Source organism: Sarcophilus harrisii, chromosome 5, assembly GCF_902635505.1.
Source record: "Sarcophilus harrisii chromosome 5, mSarHar1.11, whole genome shotgun sequence".
In the NCBI taxonomy this organism is placed as follows: domain Eukaryota; kingdom Metazoa; phylum Chordata; class Mammalia; order Dasyuromorphia; family Dasyuridae; genus Sarcophilus; species Sarcophilus harrisii.
In genome coordinates this window covers 91,860,220-91,885,110 of record NC_045430.1, presented here as the reverse complement: position 1 = coordinate 91,885,110, position 24,891 = coordinate 91,860,220, and the positions used below count along the sequence as shown (strand labels likewise).

Below are 24,891 nucleotides of genomic sequence, written 5' to 3'. Positions count from 1 at the left end.
TGATTCTTTATTGATCATATATTGCTGCCTCTTCATGTCTACTAATCTACTAATTTACTGATAAGTAAATAGTTATTAAGCATCTAGACACTGTTCTAAGTACCATAAGCCGATATCCTTTTGGCTACCATTAGACATGAGGCAAACCTAAACTTTAAAAGATTTCTCCTGCAATTCCAGGGGCATGATATGATGAGCCAGAGAATATTTGAAGACCTTTCTTTAAAAGAGGTCAGGTTCACCCATGAGTAAACCCAGTTCATGAGAGACCTGAGCTGGATCCCCTTATTAGAAAAGGATGCCTGTAGCCTCTCTTAAATTTAGTGGATCTTTAAACTCACATATAAGTATATAGGGAACTCTAAGATTCTTCCTGGCATCCTACATACATATTCAAAATTCAAAATAAATAATAATTTGTCTCAATTTATCTTTATTTTCATTATTATGTGAACTAGTCAATATCAGACAGTTTTTAAAGAATACAAAACAATCTCTAAAATGTGCTTGGCCACATGTGTTTTCTACCTTTGTACCTAGCGTATGTGATTTTTTAAAAATAAGTTCTTATGTCTTCTGTTTCTTACATCATCATCATTATTCCAAATGTCCCTTTTCTACTCCTTCCTGAGAGTCCTTCCATATAACAAACCATTTTTTTTTCCACGCTAAAAAATGGTTTGTTGACTAATTAGTCAACACACTGAACAAGTCTGAAAACATGTACAATAGGTAACACCTATGGATCTCTCACCTCCACGAAAGAGCATCTCATAGCTCTTCAATTAAGTCCTGCTTATTCTTTATTATTTTGTTAATTTGTTTTTGTTTTACATTATTGTAGTTACTATATATACTGTTTTCTTGTCTATTTCATTCTCTATTCTTTTTATGCTTCTCTGAATTCATTACATATATCATTCCTTGCAGTACAGTAATATTCTGTTGCATTTATATAATACATTGTTTGATGGGCACCTACTTTGTTTCCATTTCTTAGCTATCACAAAAAGCACTGCAATAAATTTGTTTTTTTATGGGATCTATCTTCTTTTCAACGGCTTCCTTGGGATATAAGCCCAGTAATGGAGTTCAAAGGGCATGGACATTGTGGGGAAAAACAAAAAACAAAATTACTGTTCTCCCCCCTCCATGATGTGGATTCCCCTTTTCCATCTTGTCTCATTCCCAGAATGCCAGGTGCTACACCTATTAGTCAGCTTCTGTATCTGAGGTCAGCGGGGCCTTACCTCCTCTTGAGCTTCAGTGTGCATCTGGCCAGCCATGTTTGCGAGAGAGTCACAAGCCAGAAGAGATGAAATCAAGATGCTCTTTATTAGAGGCGCTTTCCTCTGCCTTCCTCTACCTTCTTTTTACAATCTTTGGTCCCTCCTTATATCCCCCTTTCTACACCAACCTCAAGGAAGTACACTTATGCCGACATGGGTGATTCAGGAAAGGTCAGAGACCCCGACAAGGAACCTTATGCCGACATGGGTGATTCAGGAAAGTCATGGAGCTCACATCCTGATGACGGAGGACAAGCATGTTTTGGGGTGACTGTGACTTGCTCTTTGACCTGAGCTATTGTCAGCAACCTTTGCAAGCCCCGGGTCTCATGTTTGTCAGGGGAACTACAAGGTAATACTTCCTTCTCTCTAAACTAGCACAGATTTCCTTCCTGGGCCCACGACCTGAGCCCTGTGTCACCACAAACTTCTTGCCAGAGCCCTCTGGGCCCCAACACCAGAACAATGCTAATTATCACAGATAACAGAGATGCCGAGAGGTGGTCATGATAGAATCCCTTAGCAGCACCCAGCTTGGTGGTGTGAGGTAAGAAAGCCAGTCAGCTTCTGCATTTGGTAAGCCCATCATTCTGTTTCAGTTGTAGAAATGTATTAGCTATGTCATTTATGACAAATTGTTTTCTCTGCCCAGTTTTCTGATTGAGAACTAATAATGGTTGTTGTGAAGATCAAGATCACAAGCGCTTAGCACAAAACAAATGCTATATAAATGTTAACGGCTTTATTGGATATAATAGTTTTATATTTGATAACTTTATATGGATTTTTAGATGTGACCAACATAAAATATCAATGTTGAGAAAAATGAATTTTCCATGTGTGGTAAAGTGATTTGGAAGCAAATTCAATTAAATCAAGGCCTCCCCAGGATAGTAGGATAGTACAAAGTGGAAAAAGAGTTTCTTTTCCTTCCCTCTCTTGACTACAGCAAGGGATACTTGGATGGAGGAGTGAGTTTCTCCCCCTATCTCTAGAGAGTAAACTTTTGTTTCTTTCCCAGCAGAACACAGCAGTCCCGTGATGGCTTAAAATCAAGATGGCGCTGCTTAGGTTCCAAGTTAAAATTAAGCTCTATTACTGGAGGGAGTGCATTGCATTTAAGAGATAACGAAAAGTTCGTGGATCAGACACATAATTAAGATCTGGCCCAGACTCGTTTTTTAAAAACGTCAATTTTATAAAGCTCCTCCTTTTTCCACCCCCCACCCCCATCCAGAGCAAGAAAAACAAAATGCGCGTTAAGAAATAAGTGCATTCCCGTCCTGGGGCCGGCCCCAGGACTAGACACATAATCAGGGGCTTCTGGCTTGCTAAGAATAGCCACGCTCTTGTTTCTGACGCATGGGGGGGCGGGGGGAGGGGACACAGGAATGTTCCTATATTTGGTCACATACGTATGTGTGTGGATGATGATTGTATGTGCGTGTGCAGAGATGCCTGACTCTTGGTCGTGTGCGCGTGCCCCGGCTCCTGTTCACGTGCGCAACGCGTATACGTGGGCCTTCGCGTGGGCGCATTAGCGTCTAGTGCTTCGGGAATCCCTCGGGAGAAGTTTGGTTCAGGTTGGGGGGGGTGGGAGGGATTAATGACCAGAGAGCCCCGCCCCTCTGCCGCGGAGCGCGCCAACCGCCACGCGTGACGTAACCGACAGCGCAGAGCCCCGCCCCCGCCCTCACCGGTTTTTTTTTTTTTTTCCTTTCTCCTCCCCATTTCCTCCCCCCCCAAAAAATGGGGCCCTGGCTTGGGGGCGCCGCCTTGTGGTTATTCTGGGGCAGCTTCGCTTCCGCCAACGGTGAGTAGTCGCCCCCGTTCGAGGAAAAGAATAAGCGCCCCGCCCGCGCTTTGCGCTGGTCTCCGGGGAGAGCGGGTCCGGGCCGGCGTGAGGAGGCTGAGGGCCGAGCTCCCGGCGGCGAGCGCCCCCCAGTCCTTCAGCCGGGGCCCGGGGGTCTGCTCCTCCTGCCGGCGCCTTCCCCCGAGGGCGGAACCGGCAGGCAGGCGCGGGGAGGGCGGGAGGGGGGCCCACGCTGGGACCCTCAGTGGGGCCCGCACCACTAGGCGAAGGCGGGGGAGCCGAGCCCAGGGCGCCCCGTCTGCGCATGCCCCGAGCGTGGCGCGCTCTCCGCCTGCCCCCGTTACGTTTCGCGGCGCTGCAGCCAATCGTTCTCAGTTTAATGGTTTCCCTCGGTTACAAGTACGTAGCGTCCGTGTTGGAGAACGGCGTCTCGGAAAGGTTGCAAATGCATGGTAGGTTCAGCCCGTCTTTAAAAATTTAAAAACATTTATTGCATTAATGCAAATAATAATATTCATATATAATAGTAAATTATTAAATTGCATTGAGAAGAGGGCAGAGAGTGAATGAGTTAGGCACGAAATGCGGATTTGCAGCTGATGTTTCGTGTTTCCAGTTAAAATAATGTATCGTTTCTGTTTGTATAGACTGTGGGACAGTACCGCTGCTGGATGTGATTTCAGGGTCTCGAATTATAGGTGGTCACGAAGCTCATATTGGAGCGTGGCCATGGATGGTTAGCCTGCAGTTTTCAAAATTTTTCAACAAATCCATTCATTTGTGTGGTGGATCCATAATTAAAGAGATGTGGGTCCTCACAGCGGCCCACTGCTTTAAAATGTCTAGGTATGTATAAGCATTATTACATACTATTTTTGGTCACAAGTCAAAAGTTTTAAAATGATAATGTTCCTCCCCAATTGGGCTCCCAACCCTGTTGTTTTAGGTTGCAAGCTTTAAATATTTAATTGGAACAGTCTGTCACAATTTGTAACGAATGGATGGCAATACAAAGCCAAAAACAAACCAACTTCTTAAATTACTGTTTTAACGTCATATATGGGACATGGTTACTGTATCTCTATATTGTAACTAAAAACTGACTTTTTGGGGGCAAGGAAACTTTTCTTACCAGGATCCCTTTACACCTAAAATAAAATCAGCTGAGCACACACAAGTAAAAAGCAACTTAATGTAGTTAGGACTTTAAAAAAAGTTATAATTATGAAAAAAAATAAAAAAAATTTTAAAAAGGTTATGATAAGTATAAAGGATCTATTTCACTCAAAAGGGTATTTTAAGTTTTTTTTTTTTTTCACTAGACTCAGAATGTTTTAAAACATACTTTCCATATTTTGGTCAATTAAAAAGTGTGGTGGAGGGAAAGGAAAAGAAATAGGGAAAAGATAGACAGTTACCGAGAATCAAAGTAAGGAGCATGGAAGTGATGCCTTCCAGAATATGCTCCAAACAAAGCTAACTACTTTCTCTTTCATAACCAATTTCTCTTTCATAATCAAATCCTTCCCACCACCACAACAAACCAACAAAAGCCCTGAGCTTTCAGGTCTCCTTGCCTTTGCTTACATTGTTTCTTATTCCTAAAGTCTAAGTGCAGACTAAAATACATTTATCAATATTGTCTGCAAAGTATTACTTTAAACCAGAAGTTGTTAACCTCTTTTATGTAATATTCGCTTTTGGCTGTCTGATGAAGCCTATGGATCCCTTCTCAGGATAATGTAAAACAGAAAGGATTAAGAAAAACACAAAGTATAAAAGAGTTCTGTTCTCCACAAAACACTAAATCATATATATGATATTATATTGTCATAATAAAGTACTATATTGGATAATAACAAAATAATAAAAATTCTTGAATTGGGCTTTACAGGATAGTAACTGAGGGAGAGAAAAAGAAAATTAATTTCAAAAGTTCTTTGAGGGCAGGGTCCATATCTTACCTATACTCATCAATTTTATGTCGTTTTATACTCACAGCTTTCTTCTTTTTATTCGTAAAACCACTATTCTTTTCCTTAGATCTGGACTACTGTATCAGTCTCCTAATTGGATTCTTCATTTCCATTCTTATCTCTCTTTCAATCCATCTACCACACAGCTGCCTAAATAATAGTTCTAAAGCATGAATGTGTCTATGTCATTCCCCTCATTAAGAATCTCTAGTAGTGAATTTGTTAATTGGCATTTGGCCCTTTGAAATGCTTTCAGCCTATCTATACATATTCGACACTGTCCCCTTCATAAACTCTACATTATAGACAAAAATGACTTGTTTGTGCTTCCCTGAACTTAATATCCCATCTCCTGCTTTCATGACTTTGCACAGACTGCTTCTTTTTCTGAATGAATTAAAGGAAGTTTATTGAACTAGCAAGATCTTAAAAAAATAAATCCTAGGGGCTGCTTTTTGATTTGGGGGGGAAAATTAGGCTCAGGAGATCTCTGTAGGTGTTGAGATGAAAAGGGACTTCCCTCTTCCCCATTAACCATTGCTTCCAGCAATAGATACAGATGAGAGAAAGAGAGATAAACACACTCAATCTAACAATTTTAGAGTTAAAAAGTTAAAAGAACAGTCGAAGGAGCAGAGAGACAAATTCCAAAGAAAAACAAATGTAGAAATACAGTTAGTCACTAGAGGGAGGAAAAAGCTTCAAGGAACAGGACTCTTGGCAGCAGAGAAGACCTGCTGTGGAAAAGAATACATCCTGGAAACCTAAGGATGCTACACCCAAGGAGAGATGCATAAGGATTCTTTGAAGAGAGGATGGTCCAGAGCCTTCAATAACTAGAGCTGGGCATTGTCTTTGCCCCACAGTATTCTGTTTCACAACCATTATACTCTAAATTTGATCCCACTCTTTCTATGGAATGTAACATAAATGTGTTACATTCGTGACACATTTATTAGAAAGTATGCCCCAGGTTTAAGGGGCTAAGGTTTTGTTGCTTCTGGGTTTGTTTGTTTTGGGGGAAGAGTAGGGTTTGTTTGTTTTGTAATTTTTTTTTTTTTAGATGCCATTTTAGTAAGTGCTTTTGCTAAGAGTGAATTGTGTCTACTGTCTTATTGTGAAGGACAGTTACATTGTTGGGACCTCATAAACTGCAAGTTACCCCTGTTGCCTATGTAGCAGCTGCCCTCCAGGGACCTTAAAACAGGATTGTTAAGTATAAGATGGGGAAGTAGTCCAGAAGGAGACAATATAAATAATGTTAACAAATGTGACTTTTGATATGTAAAATTCCTTTAAAATTCCCATTTCTATAATATAATCAATCAAAAATAATCATACTCAAATTAATCCAGTGACACAGATTTTAGCTAACTTGTGCTTGTTTGACTTTTGGAATTTTGGCTTATATCATCCTATAAATTCACTGCATATTGAAGAAATTCTTCACTTTCTCTTAAAATAGCAAGGGTACCAGTGGGGAATTCTTTCTGTCTGTCATTCCTTTCCCTTACCATGTGACCAATCTGTTCTCTCTTCTCATCAAACATTTCTTTGATAACATCTTTTAATCCTTTTCTTTTAAGTTCTTCATGTTTATATGTTGTAGCCTCTTTATACCTATCATAAGTCCCTCCATTGCACTCAGTATGATACTCATTTCTAATTTGGAAACTGTGTTTGTATTCTGTGTCTCACTGCTCTATATGTCTCACTGATGGAGACTGCTGGCATTTAAAAAGATGAACCATTGTTTTCATGGGAAGCTTGGAGTCATTAAAGGAACTTTGCAATTTCCTAAATTAAATCCAGCCTGCTTTTCTCTTCTTATTCTACTCTTTGTGAAGCACATTGTCCATCTGTACTATTGGGTTCAGATATATTTACAGATAGACAAGCTTTATACACTTTTCATCCAAATTCATAATCAAGACAATAGATAGTCTTCATCCATTTGGTCTTTTCTGTCTGACTGATAAGGCCAAACACTTTTGAATGGTTATGGCTGTCTTCCAGGATGTTCTTCACTGTTCCGGGACTTGATGCAGCTAGCACAATGTCATCAACAAACAGGGACATCTGGAGGACCTTGCCATCCACAGGGTGATCCCTCTTCAACTTGGACTCAGCACTGAATTTTCTCCATCGCAGTGCAAATACTTTTTGGTGAGCATACATCTCCCTATTTTATGTCTCCTCTGATGTTTGTGATCAGAGGGTCATTAAACTGGGTTATCTGTTATATCTTTCAAGGCATCTTGAATGATTTTGATGTATGGATTAGCTTTATTGGAAAAGAAACTTTAAAACAGTGTATTTATTACTTTATCCAAATTAGAGGGTTTCCTAATTAACAAATAATAAGCACAATGAGATCTTATATTCTCTACATCTTTTAGTCAGTTGTGAAATGTTAAAGATGTAGCCTATTGACTATCCTTTAAACCTGCCTGTTTGTGCTTTGCATAAAGTTTTTGTATAATGAATTTTGGCTTATATCTTATAAGAGAATAGGCATGTAAGTTAATAGTTGTTTTTATTTTCTCAATCACCTTTTTTGTTATTAAGTCTTAGTTTGCTTCTAGACTTGTAGTGCTTTCAAATAACTTGTATATCAGTTCCTTAATGTTTTCATTATTGTGTCTCTTCTGGCATACTTCTCTATATATACCTGATCTAATCAGGCTCTTTCTTCCATTTTTTTTCCCTTTATTGCCATCTTTACCTCTTCTATAGGGATATGCTGCTTCTACTGTCCTTGATGAGGAAACCAGATTGTTATAATAATACTCTTCATGTATCTTTTTCATTTTACTTCTATTTATTATCCTTTTTTGAATACTTAAATACTCTTGATATAGTTTCTTTTAGGTCATTTGCCAAGTTTTCTTTTTTATTCTCTTCTGCTTCTCTCTATTTTAATAGATGATATTATTCATGATTATCTAGCATCTTTCTTTGTAAGATGTTACAAATTAATTTATATTCTAAATTGGCATTGACTCTGTACATCATTCTCTGCTTGTCAGATAAGTCAAAATCAACAGTTAAACCTGCATATAAAATTATCATAATTGATGTTTTTTTTTTTTAAAAAAAAACATAGATTTAATCTTTGTGTTATTTTAATTCAATTTTATTTTATTTTCAACTCCGAATTCTCTCCCTTCTACCTTTTTTCCCTTCCACCATTGAGAAAACAAAAACAACAAAACCAGTTACTAAAATGTATAGTCAATTAAAACAAATCCCCATATTAACCATGTATAGAAAATAAATGTACGTCTTGATTGTATTCTGAACCTATTACCTTTCTCTCTGGAGGAAGGTAGCTTATTTCATCATGAATTGTTTCAACTGGAATTGTGATTGTTCAGAGTTCCAAAGTTTTTCAAAGATGCTTGTCTTTAAGATATTATTGTCATTGTATAAATTGTTCTTCTGGTTCTGTTCATTTCATTTTGCATCAGTTCATACAAGTCTTCATATGTTTCTCTGAAACCACTTCTTTTATCATGTTTTAAAATACAGTAGTATTTTATTACTTTCATATATCATAAGTTCTTCCCCAATTGATAGGCTCCCCTTTGGTTTTCAATTCTTTGCCTTCACAAAAAGAGCTGCTATGAATATTTTTATACATGTGAATTTTTTGCCCCTTTCTTTGATGACTTTGAGGTTATAGACCCAATAATGTTATTATTCTCTCAAAAGGTACACAAAGTTGGGGCTTTGGGTTCATAAATCTTTCCAGAATGTCTAGACAAGTTCACCCAACTGCTCCCTAATGTATTCAATTTCCTACAATCTCTCCAACCTTTCTTGGTCAACTTTATTGGTCTGATAAATGCGAGATGTGAGGTATTCTTTATTCACATAGTCACTGATAGCTGGATGTCTTCTTCTAAAAATTGCCTCTTTTTATCTTTGGCATTCATTCTATTGGGAAATGCCTCTTATTCTCATAAAATTTGTATCATATATATCTTAGAAATGAATCTTTTTATCAAAGAAATTCATTGCAAAGATGTTTACTCTATTTCCTGATTCTCTTTTAATTTTGGCTGCGTTATGCAGCTTTGGTTTGTGCAAAAACTTTTAAAGTTTTATCATCCTTTATCTTTGTCTTTTTGATATAATAAAAAATAGCCATTTTATCTCCTACCAACCTCTCTGTCATTTCTTTGGTCATGTACTTTTCTCCTATCCATAGATCTGACAAATATTTTCTTCTATGATTCTCCAGTTTGTTTATTACCCATTAAATCTAAATTTGGGCTGACTAGATAGTGTGGTGTTCTTTTCTTTTCTTTTTTATAATATATGATAGTTCTCTGGGAGCAGGTTTCTTGGGGAGGTTTCTGGAGGCAGCCTTAGTTTCGGTTCAAAGTAATAATCTCCTCAAACACAGCCAGGGATTTAAGTATAGTCTTTTATTGTCTCTTCCAAAATAGCCCAGTTAGTTTTCTTAGAGGCCTATCTTCTTCCTTGGTTCCAAGAGCTCTTGCAGCTTGTCCTTTGTCTCCTCCAGCTCCCTCTGAATATATTGGTTCTACTCCGAAACCTTTGTTCTGCTGGACTGCAGTCTCTAGCTTGTAAATCTCCGGAACTCACAGACTTCTGGCTTTCAGTCTTTTTCAACTGACCTCTCCTGACTGAGCTCAGGTCTTTTTATGCTCTTTTAGAGATGTAAACTCAAAGGTTGACTCCTCCTCCGAGAGTGGATTATGGGAGATGTGAATTCACAAAGTTACAAAGTTAACTTTGTGTATCTCCCATATTTGTGAACTCCAGTGTGTGAGCCAATGTGTGAACTCTCAAAGGTGTAAACAAGCATTGTTTCTATCGATTCTAATGAGTTAACACCTTGTTTCAAGTTTTGGCCCTTAACAAGATGGTACAACAGTTAGAATGTTAGGCCTGAAGTCAAGAAATGTCAGCTTCCAAAGTTAAAATCTGGCCTCAATCACTTACTTGCTGTGGAACTCTGGTCAAGTCACTTAACACTTTTTGCCTTGAAACCTTACTTATACAATGAGTAGAAGGAAATGGCCAACCCCCTCCAGAATCTCTCCCAAGAAAGCTCTAAATGGGGTTACAAAGAGTCAGGCACAACTGAAATGACTGAGCCAGAACAATATATCTAAGTCATGACTCATGTGTAGTTATTTGGTGTATAGTGTAAGATATTGATCTAGACCTAATTTTTGCCAGACTGTTTTTCTGAATCATTTTTTGAATCATTTTTGTCAGATACTGACTTCTTGCCCCCTAACCTGGAATCTTTGGGTTTATCAAACATGAGATTATTATGTTTATTTGCTTTTGTATATTGTGTACCTAACTCTACTGATTACCCTCTCTGCTTCTTAATTGTTGTTGTTCAGTCATGAAATTTCAAAAGGCCCTTATTGAAAATAACTTTTATTGTATTTTGGTTTGTAAAAGATATGTTTACTATTTCTGCTTTTTGTAAATTTGCTTGTGAATTTTTTTCCCCTAACATGGTCAAGTTTTGCAAAGTCATTCTATACGACTAAGAAATGGGTACAGTACTTTCTATTCTCATTCTAAAATCTCCAGAGTTCTGCTATCTATAAGTTTTCTAAAATTATATTTAGGTCCTTCATTTTCTTTTTTGTTTATTTTTGGTTAGATTTCTTTAGGTCCAAAAGAAATAAATTAGGATCCCACATTATTAAAATTTTATTTTTTATTTTTTACTGTCTAATTTTAAGGATGATGATGACTATTCTTTGTTGAATTCTTGCATAGTTCAACCTTACTTAAATCCAATTCACTTGCATGTCCTGGGATCATTTCCCTGATGAATGAAGAACAAGCAACAATAACATTTAATTAGTCCTTTATGAATTTAGATGTTATACCAGTTGGTGCAAGTGTGTTTAGTATTTATATTGATTTCTTGCTTATGGTTTCTTTTTAGTAAAAAGGTGGGAGAGGGGGAAGAGAAGAAAATAAACATTTATATATAACCTATTTGTCAGGCCCTATGCCAAGTACTTTTTTTTTTTTAATTTTTAAAATTTTTTTTTATTTAATAGCCTTTTATTTACAGGATATATGCATGGGTAATTTTACAGCATTAACAATTGCCAAACCTCTTGTTCCAATTTTTCACCTCTTACCCCCCCACCCCCTCCCCTAGATGGCAGGATGACCAGTAGATATTAAATATATTAAAATATAAATTAGATACACAATAAGTATACATGACCAAAACATTATTTTGCTGTACAAAAAGAATCAGACTCTGAAATATTGTACAATTAGCTTGTGAAGGAAATCAAAAATGCAGGTGTGCATAAATATAGGGATTGGGAATTCAATGTAATGGTTTTTAGTCATCTCCCAGAGTTCTTTTTCTGGGCATAGCTGGTTCAGTTCATTACTGCTCCATTGGAAATGATTTGGTTGATCTCGTTGCTGAGGATGGCCTGGTCCATCAGAACTGGTCATCATATAGTATTGTTGTTGAAGTATATAATGATCTCCTGGTCCTGCTCCTTTCACTCAGCATCAGTTCGTGTAAGTCTCTCCAGGCCTTTCTGAAATCATCCTGTTGGTCATTTCTTACAGAACAGTAATATTCCATAATATTCATATACCACAATTTATTCAGCCATTCTCCAACTGATGGACATCCATTCAGTTTCAGTTTCTAGCCACTACAAAAGGGCTGCCACAAACATTCGTGCACATACAGGTCCCTTTCCTTCTTTATAATCTCTTTGGGATATAATCCAGTAGTAACACTGCTGGATCAAAGGGTATGCACAGTTTGATAACTTTTTGAGCATAGTTCCAAACTACTCTCCAAAATGGTTGGATTCGTTCACAACTCCACCAATAATGCATCAATGTCCCAGTTTTCCCGCATCCCCTCCAACAATCATCATTATTTTTTCCTGTCATCTTAACCAATCTGACAGGTGTGTAGTGGTATCTTAGAGTTGTCTTAATTTGCATTTCTCTGATTAATAATGACTTGGAGCATCTTTTCATATGACTAGAAATAGTTTCAATTTCTTCATCTGAGAATTGTCTGTTCATATCCTTTGACCATTTTTTCAATTGGAGAATGGCTTGATTTTTTATAAATTAGAGTTAATTCTCTATATATTTTGGAAATGAGGCCTTTATCAGAACCTTTGACTGTAAAAATATTTTCCCAGTTTATTGCTTCCCTTCTAATCTTGTCTGCATTAGTTTTGTTTGTACAAAAACTTTTCAGTTTGGTATAATCGAAATTTTCAATTTTGTGATCAGTAATGATCTCTAGTTCTGCTTTGGTCATAAAGACCTTCCCCTTCCACAGGTCTGAGAGGTAAACTATCCTGTGTTCCTCTAATTTATTAATAATTTCATTCTTTATGCCTATGTCATGAACCCATTTTGACCTTATCTTGGTGTACGGCATTAAGTATGGATCAATGCCTAGTTTCTTATGCTAAGTACTTTTAACAAATATCTCAAATATAGTTTCCTTGTCTAGTTCTTTTAATTAGATCTATTTTTGCTGTTATTTTGCCTGAGATCATGGTTGCCATCCCTGTCTTTTTTACTTCAACTAAATCATAATAGACTCTGCTCCATCTCCTTAACTTTAGCTCTGTGTGTATCTTCCCATTTTAAGGGTGTTCTGCAAACAAAATATTGTTGGGTCCTACTTTCTGATATTTTCTGCTCTCTTCTTTTGTGGGTAATGCAATAAATAAACTACTTATCATTATAATTATTTATTATTTATTTCATTCCTTTAAGATCATAAATACATCAAAAAGAATTAACAGCTTGGAATAAGAGGTCCAAAAAATAACTACTTGGAGATCAGAACAGACAAAATAGGAATTAAAGACTCCATGAGACAACAGAAAATATTAAAGTCAAAAGACTAGAAAAAATAATAAGAAATGTAAAGTATAGCAAAAAAAAAAATCATTTGTAAAACAGATTAAGGAGGGATAAAACTGCCTAGATCTCTTAGAAAAAGTAGAAAAAAAATCCCCTAGTAACATCCTAAAAGAAACCCCAAAATGAAAACTTCCAGAAATACTATACCTAAAATTCAGAGTTTTCAAGACAAAGAAAAATACTGTAAACAGGCAAAGAGAAATAAGTTTGATAACTTTTTAAGCATAGTTCCAAATTGCTCTCCTCAATGGCTGGATTTGTTCACAGTTCCATCAACAATATATTAGTGTCCCAGTTTCCCCACATCCCCTCCAACATTCCTCATTATCTTTTCCTGTCATCTTAGCCAATCTGAGAGGTGTGTAGTGGTATTTCAGAGTTGCCTTAATTTGCATTTCTCTGATCAATAATGATTTAGAGCACCTTTTCATATAACTAGAAATAGTTTCAATTTCTTCATCTGAAAGTTGTCTGTTCATATCCTTTGACCATTTAGCAATTGGAGAATGGCTTGAATTCTTATAAATTTGAGTCAGTTCTCTATATATTTTAGAAATGAGGCCTTTTATCAGAACCTTTGAATATAAACATGTTTTCCCAATTTATTGTTTCCCTTCTAATCTTATCTGCATTAGTTTTGTTTGTACAAAAACAATTGAAAAAGATGAGCTTTATTTAATTATCTTTATTTATATTGGATGAATTTTATTTCAGTACAGTAAGGAATGGGGCCAGAGATGAATGCTTGAAAAGAGTAAAGGAGATTGGGAATAGTCTCATCCAAATTTGATAAGAGTCAATATTAAGTAAATAAAAGTTATTATGCAGCAATAAAGGCCCAGGTGGATTTATTCATTTATTTATTTATTTTTTATTTTTTATTTAATAGCCTTTTATTTACAGGATATATACATGGGTAACTTTTACAGCAAAAATCCAAACCTCTTGTTCCAATTTTTTCACCTTCTTACCCCCACCCTCCCTAAAATGGCAGGACTATTATAGATGTTCAATATATTAAAATATAAACTTAGATACAAAAGTATACATGACTAAAACATTATTTTGCTGTACAAAAAGAATCAGACTTGAATTATTGTACAATTAGCTTGTGAAGGAAATCAAAATGCAGGTGGGATAAATATAGGGATTGGAATTCATAAAATGGTTTTTAGTCATCCCAGAGTTCTTTTCTGGATAGCTAGTTCAGTTCATTACTGCTCCATTAGAAATGATTTGGTTGATCCGTTGTTGAGGATGGCCTGATCCATCAGAACTGGTCATCATCTAGTATTGTTGTTGAAGTATATAATGATCTCCTAGTCCTGCTCCTTTTCACTCAACATCAGTTCGTGGTCTCTCCAGGCCTTTCTGAAATCATCCTGTTGGTCATTTACAGAACAGTAATATTCCATAATATCTATATACCACAATTTATTCAGCCATCTCCAACTGATGGACATCCATTCAGTTTCCAGTTTCTAGCCACTACAAAAGGGCTGCCACAAAACATTCGTGACATACAGGTCCCTTCCTTCTTTATAATTCTTTGGGATATAATCCAGTAGTAACACTGCTGGATCAAAGGTATGCAAGTTTGATAACTTTTTGAGATAGTTCCAACACTCTCCAAAATGGTTGATTCGCTTCACAACCACCAACAATGAATCAATGTCCCAGTTTTCCACATCCCTCCAACAATCATCATTATTTTTCCTGTCATCTTAGCCAATCTGACAGGTGTGTAGTGGTATCTAGAGTTGTCTAATTTGCATTTTGATTAATAATGACTTGGAGCATCTTTTTCATATGACTAGAAATAGTTTCAATTTCTTCATCTGAGAATTGTCTGTTCATATCCTTTGACCATTTTTCAATTGGAGAATGGTTTTTTTATAAATTAGAGTTAATTCTCTATATATTTTGGAAATGAGGCCTTTATCAGAACCTTTGACTGTAAAAATATTTTCCCAGTTTATTGCTTCCCTTCTAATCTTGTCTGCATTAGTTTTGTTTGTACAAAAACAATTGAAAAAGATGAGCTTTATTTAATTATCTTTATTTATATTGGATGAATTTTATTTCAGTACAGTAAGGAATGGGGCCAGAGATGAATGCTTGAAAAGAGTAAAGGAGATTGGGAATAGTCTCATCCAAATTTGATAAGAGTCAATATTAAGTAAATAAAAGAGTTATTATGCAGCAATAAAGGCCCAGGTGGATTTAGATAGAATGAATTTATAGGGGATCCAGTCATAATAAAAGAAGTTTGGGGCAGCTAGGTGGGACAATGGATAGAGTACCAGCTCTGAAGTCAGGAGGACCTGAGTTCAAATCTGGCTTCAGACACTTAACACTTCCTAACTGTGTGACCCTGGGTAAGTCACTTAATCCTAATTGCCTCAGGGGGAAAAAATTTTATCCTTTCATAAATCTTTGTTTCCTGGGCCATTGCCATTCGTCTTGACTCTGGTCTTGCTGTTAGACTGTGATGACGGGAAGAGGGAGTGAGACTGATGACTTTGTGCACCTCTGCCTGACTTCAGTCTAAATCACCAAGTCCAGACATCACCCATGATGTCATTGTTCTTATTCGAAAATTAAGGATGAACAACTACAACAATAACAACATACTGCCTTCTGCAGAGACTAGAGAATAGTACCTTAAGTAAATTCAGTTCAAGAACTAGAGATTTCCCCATCCCTGGTCTAGCTATAGGATACATGGGCTATTGAAAGAACCTACTAAAGACCTCAAAAATCAGAGCATTTGGCACATCAAAAGGAGCTTATTGTTGGATGTAATTTATAGGGAAAGAAAGTCAGCTACAAAATCTGAATAATATGTTCTAAGTGAGGTTAAAGTATTTAAACCTCTGGGAAGTACTCCTTAGGACAGAGAGGCCCCAAAGGAAGAGGAACACTGAGAATACAAAGTTGCCTTTTTTTTTTTTTTTTTTTTTTTTTGTCTCTATTGAGATTGTGACATGATTATAATAATCTCATTGATTTTTATGGGCAGTGATGGATTGGGGTGGGGGAAGTTATTCTGAGAGAGAAGACATCTTAATGTTCTTCACTGCTGCTGTGACCCAGAATGAAGAGAATTGGTAGTAGAATACAAAGGGTACTACTGTCTGTTCCCTCTCACTCTCTCTCCTCATTTCTTCATCTACATTTCTTTTTTTAGTTCCCCTACTACTTTGCCTCATTAATAGTCTTCTTTCGTTTTATGTAGATTTATTTTCTTTACCTGTACTTCCTTTTTCTTCCTTAAAATTGAAGACTCATTGAAAATTAATGATTTTAGAGGTACTATATGGTCATACAATTCTGGAATTCTAGGGTTGGAAAGGATTTCAGAGCTCATTGGTCCAATCTTTATCTATGAAGCATGAATACCCTCCATAAAATCTCTAGTGAGAGGTTTCTTGGCTTCTCTGCTTATATACCTTCACTAATGGGGAATTCACAAAACTTAGAAAAGAGATTGCAAAATGCTTTGAGTGATAATTTTTTTATGTGTACATTTGATTTGTATCCCCCCCCACCCCCACGTGTTTGTTTTTTAAATAAAAAAGCTATATAGGCTGATATCACAAAAAAATTTTAAAAGTCAGTGAAATATTAAAGCATATATTTTAGTTAAATATGCAGAGATATAATAAGGACATTTGCTTTATTCCAGAGAGCCACAATTTTGGGTAGCTGTAGTTGGAGTTAATGATATTTTACAGAACCGTAAGAAGAATAAGAAAATTAAAATTGATGACATCATCATACATCCAGAATACAAGCATAATACCTTTGAAAATGACATTGCACTAATTCATTTAAAAGATCCTGTTACTTATAATGACTTTGTTCAACCTATTTGTTTGCCATTTTTTAATGATGTGCCAAAAATAACCAGTGCCAAACGGTGCTTCATAAGTGGTTGGGGAAAAAGAAGAGAAGAAGGTAAATATTGACTTGATTTTATTAATATGTGATAGACATTTAGTTCCATAGTAAATGGAATAAAAACAAACCTTATGCTTGATTCTCTCTTTAACAGAAAGTATGATTTCCCTGCCTCCTCAGGTTGCATTCATTCTTTTAAACTTCAAGGATCACATGACTGACCAATGTGGGAATTGGTTTTGCTGGACTTATGCATATTGGTTATGAGGGATTTCTTAAAATGAAAATTGTTTGATGATGGGCAGTGGAAGGGAAAGATAAAGTTTAAAAAAAAAAAAGTAAATTTAAAAAAAGAATTCTCAGAAAAAAAGATCATAGGACTTAGTATCCCAAAATAAGACATAAACTGGGATTTAGCTTCTTTGCTGAAGACCTATTCCAATACATCAGTTAAGTTTAATGAACTTTCCCCTTCCCCTCCTGATCACCACAATGCAACTCACCTGAATTCCTTTAAGATCCTTCATGTTCATCGAATTATCATCCCTGTCTCTTTCCTGTTCCTCAATATTTGTTTGTTTTATACTATATTCATTTTTGAAATTGATATGTGTTTTCTATACTTTTATTTGTGTGCATTTTGTATTCTCAGATTGTAAACCCAGAAATAAGGACCAAATTTTGTATGTGTTGAGATGTGTGTGTGAGTGTAAGCATGTTCCCTCTACAGAGCCAACATAGTCCTCATTGCTTAGTAGTTTACCTGACAAATGTTAACTGATCTGATTAGGACTGGCAAAGAAATGAAAAAGTAGTTTCTGCTTTTGAGAAATTTATATTCAAATTTGAAATACTTAATGGCAAAGATTTTTATATATCTGGCACTGGGCTGAGCATATACCAATTATTTGTATTGTTGAGTAATTAATCAAGTGCAAATATATATATATATATTTGTTAATTAATTGATAAAGGATGTACTCACATAAAAAGCTTGAGGGCAAATCATGTAGGATAATAATATGGATTTGCAGTTAAGAGGACTCAGGTTCAAGTCCCAGTTCTGCTACTTTCTACTTATCTGACTTTAAGTAAATCATTTAATTTTTCTGGACCTCAGTTCTTCATCTCAAAAGGAAGGGGTTGGATTATGTGATCTCTTCCAGATCTAAATTAACTTATGACTTTGGAGTAAAGCCTAAATTAACTAGAATCCAACTAACTGGAACTCAGTAAAGTAATTTTTTTTCTTTATTTTGCTTTTCTCAGAAAATGGCATCAGAAAAAATATAAGTTAATACTATATGCTTCTTTTGAAAAGCAAATTCCAGAGTACATCATTATATATTCAGCTTTACCTCTTTTACTATCAGCATGTATGTTGATAATACTGTACAATGTAAATTAAAGTTCATATAAATGTTCTAAGCTACTATAAGTTCTTCACATATTAAGAAAAGTTTCATTTATGTTTTGAATACTCTTACTTAGGAAGGTATGCATTTTAAGAAAATGATGCACATTGATAGTAAACAAAAAAAGCCTGGAGTCAGAGGAATTGAGTTAAAATCCTGCTTGTAATATTTACTCCATGTGTGACTTTGAGAAGATCGTGTAACCTACCTACTAAATGTAGATTTCTTCTCTATAGATTTTTCTTCTTCCTTTTCTTGGGGAAGCATGAACAATAGCATGAATTTGTCCCTAAGAGATAGGTACTTGGAATGTCATTCTAGTGATCTTTGGATTCAGGAAGTAGCAAAACTGGGAAGTATTTGAGTAAATTCACTTACCTTTCTTTGTCTCATTGACAAATTTAACTCAGTCATTTATTCAACAAATATTCATTTAGTGCTTACTGTATACAAAATAGTACATGACACAGTGGATAAAATACTGATCTAGGAGACAGGAATCAATCTGTCAACAAGTATTTATTAAGCTATATGCCTATAATGTATCAGGTACTATGCTAGCTTCCTATGTGATAAGAGCTAGGGATGCAGATATAAAGAATGAAACAATCTCTACTCATGAGGACATTACATCCTAATGGGGTAATGGAAAAAAATATATATATACACACACATACATACACACACATATATAGATAGATATATAATGTCCTGTGAATTTAATATAACACAAATTTATAAAATGTTTACTGCAAAGTAGTTTGGGAAGGAGGGCATTAGCAGTAGGAGACTCAGAAAAATTTCATGAAGATGGTGTTTCAGCTGCATCTTGAAGACAGAGCTAAGAGGTAAGATCGTTTTGTGCATATGAGAGAGCCAGTACAAAGGCGCAGAGGAAATGGGCTGTTGAGGGTGAGACACAGAGAGGAGGCCACTTTGTCTGGATCAGAGTGTAGGAGGGGGAATAATGCCCAAAGGGCCTGTAAAGAAATATTGGAGAAGGCATGAATACAAGGCATGCCTCTGATGTTCTACCTCAGTTACCATGAGGAAGTCACTACTTCTCTTAGCTTAGACACTGAGAAGTTGCTGAGAAAGGAAATCTGCCAAACACAAATATTCTTAGATCATCTCTTGTTGAAAAGAAGGACTGATGTCTTAAATATTATATGGATTTTTTGTTATAGGTATTCTGACACCTTTATTACACGAAGCTGAAATACATTATATTCCTTGGGATACATGTAATGCAATAGGAAGTTATTCAGGAAGAGTTCCTAATACTTCATTCTGTGCAGGTGAAAGTTATGGAAATGTTGATACTTGCACGGTAAGACTATAGAATTTTAAAATATAAGAGCCTTTAAAATATAAAATACTGATACAGTTTTCTGGAAGATTTTTGGCCAAAGATAGATCCAGTGCTCTTGTAACTGTTGTTCGAGGCACTTGTCGTCCTGAAGATCTCCATCTTGGGACTCATAAGACCAGATTCAGTCCTGGGAGAGTCTGACCCCAAAGAGAGGTGATTCAGTGTTTGTGTTTTTTGTGTTTGTTTTTTTCTTCTGTGCTCATTCTGCCCTTACTTCAGAACCCTAGGAAAAATCTCTTTTTACAAAATTAAGGAATGACACATGTCTAGGTTCTTTGAAGATCTAGAAAAATTAATCATTGTATATATTTAGGTCTATTGCATTTACCACTAAGAAATGCTTAAAATCAAGACTCCTAAATATTCAATAAAAATATATAAAATGTGGAACATTAGCCCATTACTCAATGAAAAAAGAAAAGGACCTCTATATACAAATATAGTTATAATAATTCTTTTTTTTAATGGTAAAGAACTGGAGATAATTGGGGTGTCCATCAGTTGGGGAATGACTGAACAAATTATGCTATATTAATATATCATAACAACTGATAAACAAAGATTGGTTTTAGAGACTTCTGGGAACACTTAATGAACTGATATAAAGTGAATTAAGTAGAACCAGGAGAAATATTTACACAATAACATCACTGTAAAAACAAACTGCTTTGAAAGACTTAAGAACTATCATCAATGTAATGACTAATCATTATTCCATCATTAAAGCATGCTACTTAACTCCTTATAGAGATATAATGGACTTAGAATACAGAATGATATATGTATATTTGTATGCATGCATGTATGTATGTATAGTAGGATATGGCCAGCCTGGGAATTTGTTTTGTTTGACTACATATTTTTGTTATAAGAATTTTGGGTAGGTTTTGGTGGTGGTGTTGCTGTTTGTTTTTTTCAAAAGAGAGATGGCTGGAGAGAATTTTTATTGATAAAAAATTACTCTAGATATTTACTTTTGAAGTCTTCTGTTTTCAAACAATAAGTTTGTATTTACAGTATATGTGTCATTTGGGGGCTCATTCTTAGTATTTTTAAAAGTTTTTTAAATATTTAGAACAATTTTGAAATTTTTCCTTTATATATATAGTCTATCACCTCTTCACCAAGAGGTGAAAAACATTCATCATCTCTAATCTTCTGCAATTGTGTGACTGGTCATATCTTTCAAAATTAATGTTCTATCCAATGTTGTACTTTATGTAATAATTGTTCTCCTAATTATTCTTGCTTTACATTATTTCATACATTTTTCTGAGTTTCTTTAGTAAATATAAATTTTTTTTCAATTGGCAACAATTAAAAACCAAGTACGAAAAAAACTGAACTTAGAATCAGACCTTTGAATTACTGTATCACCAAATGTTAAACAAAGATTTTCAGAAATAATGAAGAATCTGTCCTTTTCTCATTTCTTTTAGCACAATAATATTACATGATATTCATATGGTATTCATATGCCATAAATTGTTCAGCCATTCTTCAGTTGATGGGTACCCAACATTGTTTCCAGTTCTTTGATCTGGCAAAAAGTTCTGCTATCAACATTTTTGTATATATGACTCCTTTCCCTCTATCTTTGATTCCTTTGGGGGGAATAAGCCTAGTAATGGTATTATTGGGGAAGGATATAAAAGTTTAGTGAATTTTGGGATATAATTCCAAATTGCCTTTCAGAAATGCTTGGAGAAGTTCATAGATTCAACCACACATGTATTTATCTTCCTACAGCCCTTACAACATTTGTCATTTTCATCAATTGGATGAATATGAGGTGGAACTAAAGCGTTGTTTTAATTTGTATATCTCATTAATATTTGTTGTATTTTTTTCATATGATTGTTGATAGCTTACATAGTACTCATTTTGAGAATTACCTGTTCCTATCTTTTGAACTTTTAGCTAATTGGGAATGGCTCTTGTTTGCATCTATCTTCATTTAATATCTTGGATATAAACTCTTTATCAGAGAAATTTGCTGCAAATAGTTTAACTAGGTAAACGATTTGTGCCTTGGCCACACGATATATCCTCAATATTTATATATACACACATATATTCCTCACTCATGCTTATTCTATGTATTCTATGTCTCCACTTGGGAACATGTGAAAGAGCATATTCCTACTTGTGTGTATAGGGGTATGTGTGTGTGTGTGTGTGTGTGTGGCTGTGGGTGTGGGGGTGTGTGTGGGGGTGTGTCTTAATATTTTATTTGCTCTGGTATTCATATTAAACATGTGTCTTACTGTTATCTGGCAAAAATTAAATACATTATAGAAGTTCATGAGCTATGGTTTTGAATAACTTCTGATTCATAGAGGGCTTCAAAGATGTAGTAACACTTCTTGGAGCTCTGGTGCTATAATGGGGGTAATATTTGCATTATTTATTTCACATAATTAGTGTTAGAAATAAGATAATATACATAAAGCTTTGTGTAAGGTACTAGGTAAATGTCAACTATTATTATTTCAGATCAAAACCATGTAGGTGGAAAGCTTATCTCTGTCTTTCAGAAATTCTTATTGAAGAAGTAATCAAAAAGGAAATCAATATTAGTGAATTTATAAATAGAAGAATGCATACTTTAGTTACATGGTATCATGTAATATGTTAACTAATGCTTTACCTTTTTGCAACTTATGAAAGGCAATTAAATTAACCAACCCTGTTTGGGGTCCTTTTTTTTTTTTTAATAGGGTGACAGTGGAGGTCCTTTGATGTGTTACTTTCCAGAAAATGAAAAATTTTTTCTAATGGGTATTACCAGTGCTGGAGTTGGCTGTGGCAGACCATTTTTTCCTGGTATTTATACTAAGGTCCTATTATATGAAACATGGATAAAAGATATGTGGCTTCTGGAAGCTCCTACAGGCAAAAATGAAATGAATATTGTACAGGGAAAGATTATAATAATTATGGTATTTGTCATCTTATTTGTGCCCATATAAAATGGCATTAATTTAAGACCAAGATTACTTCACTTTGTAATGTGTCTTCACATCTTCATGTTATCTGAATTTTGTGTATCAGCATTTCTTATTGATATGAAAAAGTTCTGATAGGTTAGGTATACAGTTTAAATTTGATACTAAATCCTATGTTTTTCTTTAGTATTTCTATAGCTTTCATTTATAAAGCTATAAAAATATAGCTTTATATTTATAATACTTTCCCCATGGTTTATAACAAATATATGTTACAACATGTACTTTATAATGCACATAATTATCTAAAGTAATAGATGTCCATCAGTTGGAAAATGGCTGAATAAGTTATGATATATGAATGTTATGGAATATTACTGTTCTATAAGAAACAATCAGCAAGATGATTTCAGAGAGGCCTGGAAAGACTTACATGGACTGATGCTAAGTGAAGTGAACAGAACCAGCAGATCATTGTACACAGCAACAACAAGATTATATGATGATCAATTCTGATGGATGTGGCTCTTTTCAACAGTAAGATGATTCAGGCCTAATTCCAAGGATTTTGTGATGATGAGAGCCATCTACATCCAGAGAGAAGACTGTGGGAAATGAGGGTGGATTACAACATGGCATTTCACTCTTTTTGTTGTGGTTTGCTTAAATTTTATTTTCTTTCTCTCTCTCTCTCTTTTTTTTTTTTTTTTTTTTTTTACTTTTTTTGATCTGATTTTTTTGTGCAGCAAGATAATTGTATAAATATGTATGCCTATTTTGGATTTAATATATATTTTTACCATGTTTAACATATATTGGATTACATGCCATCTAGGGGAGGTGAGGGAAGGGGAAGAAAAATTGGACCACATGGTTTTTCCAAGGGTTAATGTTGAAAAATTATCCTTGGATATGTTTTGAAAATAAAAAACTTCAATTAAAAAAATTATCTAAAGTATATGTAATGGAAACAGTGATTGGTCATTTAGATTTTTTTTGGTAAAAATTCTGATTCTGATGTTGATGCCAACAAATATCATTCAAATAATCCACTTTTTTGACATTTATTTTCTGAGCCATTCCCTATATCTAGGATGTGTCAGTATTGGTAACTATAGAACTCTTTCATAAATAGATCTCATGAAGGGGTTAACATTGTTGTTTTAAATGATAGCTGCATATAGGTAATAGAGACTTGGCCAGAAGTCCTACATAGTAGATTCCTTACACATCTGGACTATTCTTTGCTGAGAGAAGCTCTTGTTTTTCCACTGCTTGCAAGGCCAGGGCTATTGAAAAGGTACATTTATTCTCCTTGATCTATGCTATTTGGACTTCATACAGTGTCACTATATTATCACACTTTGTTATTATTTCAGAGATTCAAGTACATCTTTTCATCAGATCTATTTTGTAGGGAGTTATATGCTTTTCCCATTTCATCAAATCTATTTTTAAGGAGTTTTCTTCATTTTCTGCTTTTACTTTTCCATACCCTTGTGCAAAGATCTCATTTCATTTCCCCATTTTTCTTCTACTTGTCTTTTAAGATCCTTTTTGAGAGAAGATCATAGGTCACAGACAGTCTTGTCTGCTCTCTGCCATCTTGGTTCCACTCCCAAATCCATCTTAATGGCATCTGAATGCTGACATTGAAATCTGATTCTTTGTAGTAAAGTCCTTCTTTGCACAGCAAAGGCATTTTCCCTACATCTTTAGTCTATTTCCAGCTAGATGAGAATGACTAATAATCACTCATTATTTTACTTGTAGTCTCACCCTTTCTATGCTTTAACTCTTGAAATAACTCTCTATACTATACTGTTAGTTTTCACTAAAATATTTGTTTCTCAGCAGATCACTATTTTATGAACAAATAACTCTGTGCTTTTACAATGAGTGGGCAGCAGAACAAATTATGCTCAAATAGCACTTCTTATTGACTACTCCTTCAACTTGCATTTGTTTCCAGGGTTGGGTCCCCAGATACACATGTACTCTTAGTTATAACCCTGTTAGTAATTACTCCTACCATTACATCTTGTGAGCTCTCTCCAACATGCTTTCAATTAATAAATCAGCCAAGGGATTTAACTGGTTCTTAGCAAAAGCATTTACTAAGATGACACAGAGTCTGGGGTCAAGAAGACTCATCTTTGTGAGTTCAAATCTGCCCTCAAGCACTCCCTAGCTGGGTGACCCTGGGCAAGTCCCTTAATTGTCTTTGCCTCAGCTGCTCA

At 35.2% G+C, this 24,891-nt stretch overlaps 2 protein-coding genes across 3 annotated transcripts in view; both read left to right on the top strand.

Moving 5' to 3' along the window:
• Positions 1-1,726: 1,726 nt before the first annotated feature.
• METTL7A (methyltransferase like 7A) overlaps positions 1,727-24,891 on the top strand; it is a 46,765-nt gene continuing 23,600 nt past the window's right edge. Inside the window, exon 1 of the mRNA XM_031937895.1 lies at positions 1,727-1,836. The gene's annotated coding sequence lies outside the window, so the exon portion shown is untranslated. The remainder of the gene's footprint in view (positions 1,837-24,891) is intronic.
• On the top strand, positions 2,883-23,059 carry LOC100925461 (transmembrane protease serine 12). Of its 2 annotated transcripts, none has more exons than XM_031937893.1 (5): positions 2,883-3,102; positions 3,750-3,948; positions 16,702-16,973; positions 19,519-19,661; positions 22,424-23,059. In XM_031937893.1, exons 1-5 carry the CDS (start codon positions 3,039-3,041, stop codon positions 22,673-22,675), a joined length of 930 nt encoding a protein of 309 aa, XP_031793753.1. In that variant the 5' UTR covers positions 2,883-3,038; the 3' UTR covers positions 22,676-23,059. The 2 variants fall into 2 exon arrangements, with proteins under 2 accessions (XP_031793753.1, XP_031793751.1); XM_031937891.1 differs by lacking the exon at positions 2,883-3,102 and adding an exon at positions 3,131-3,554.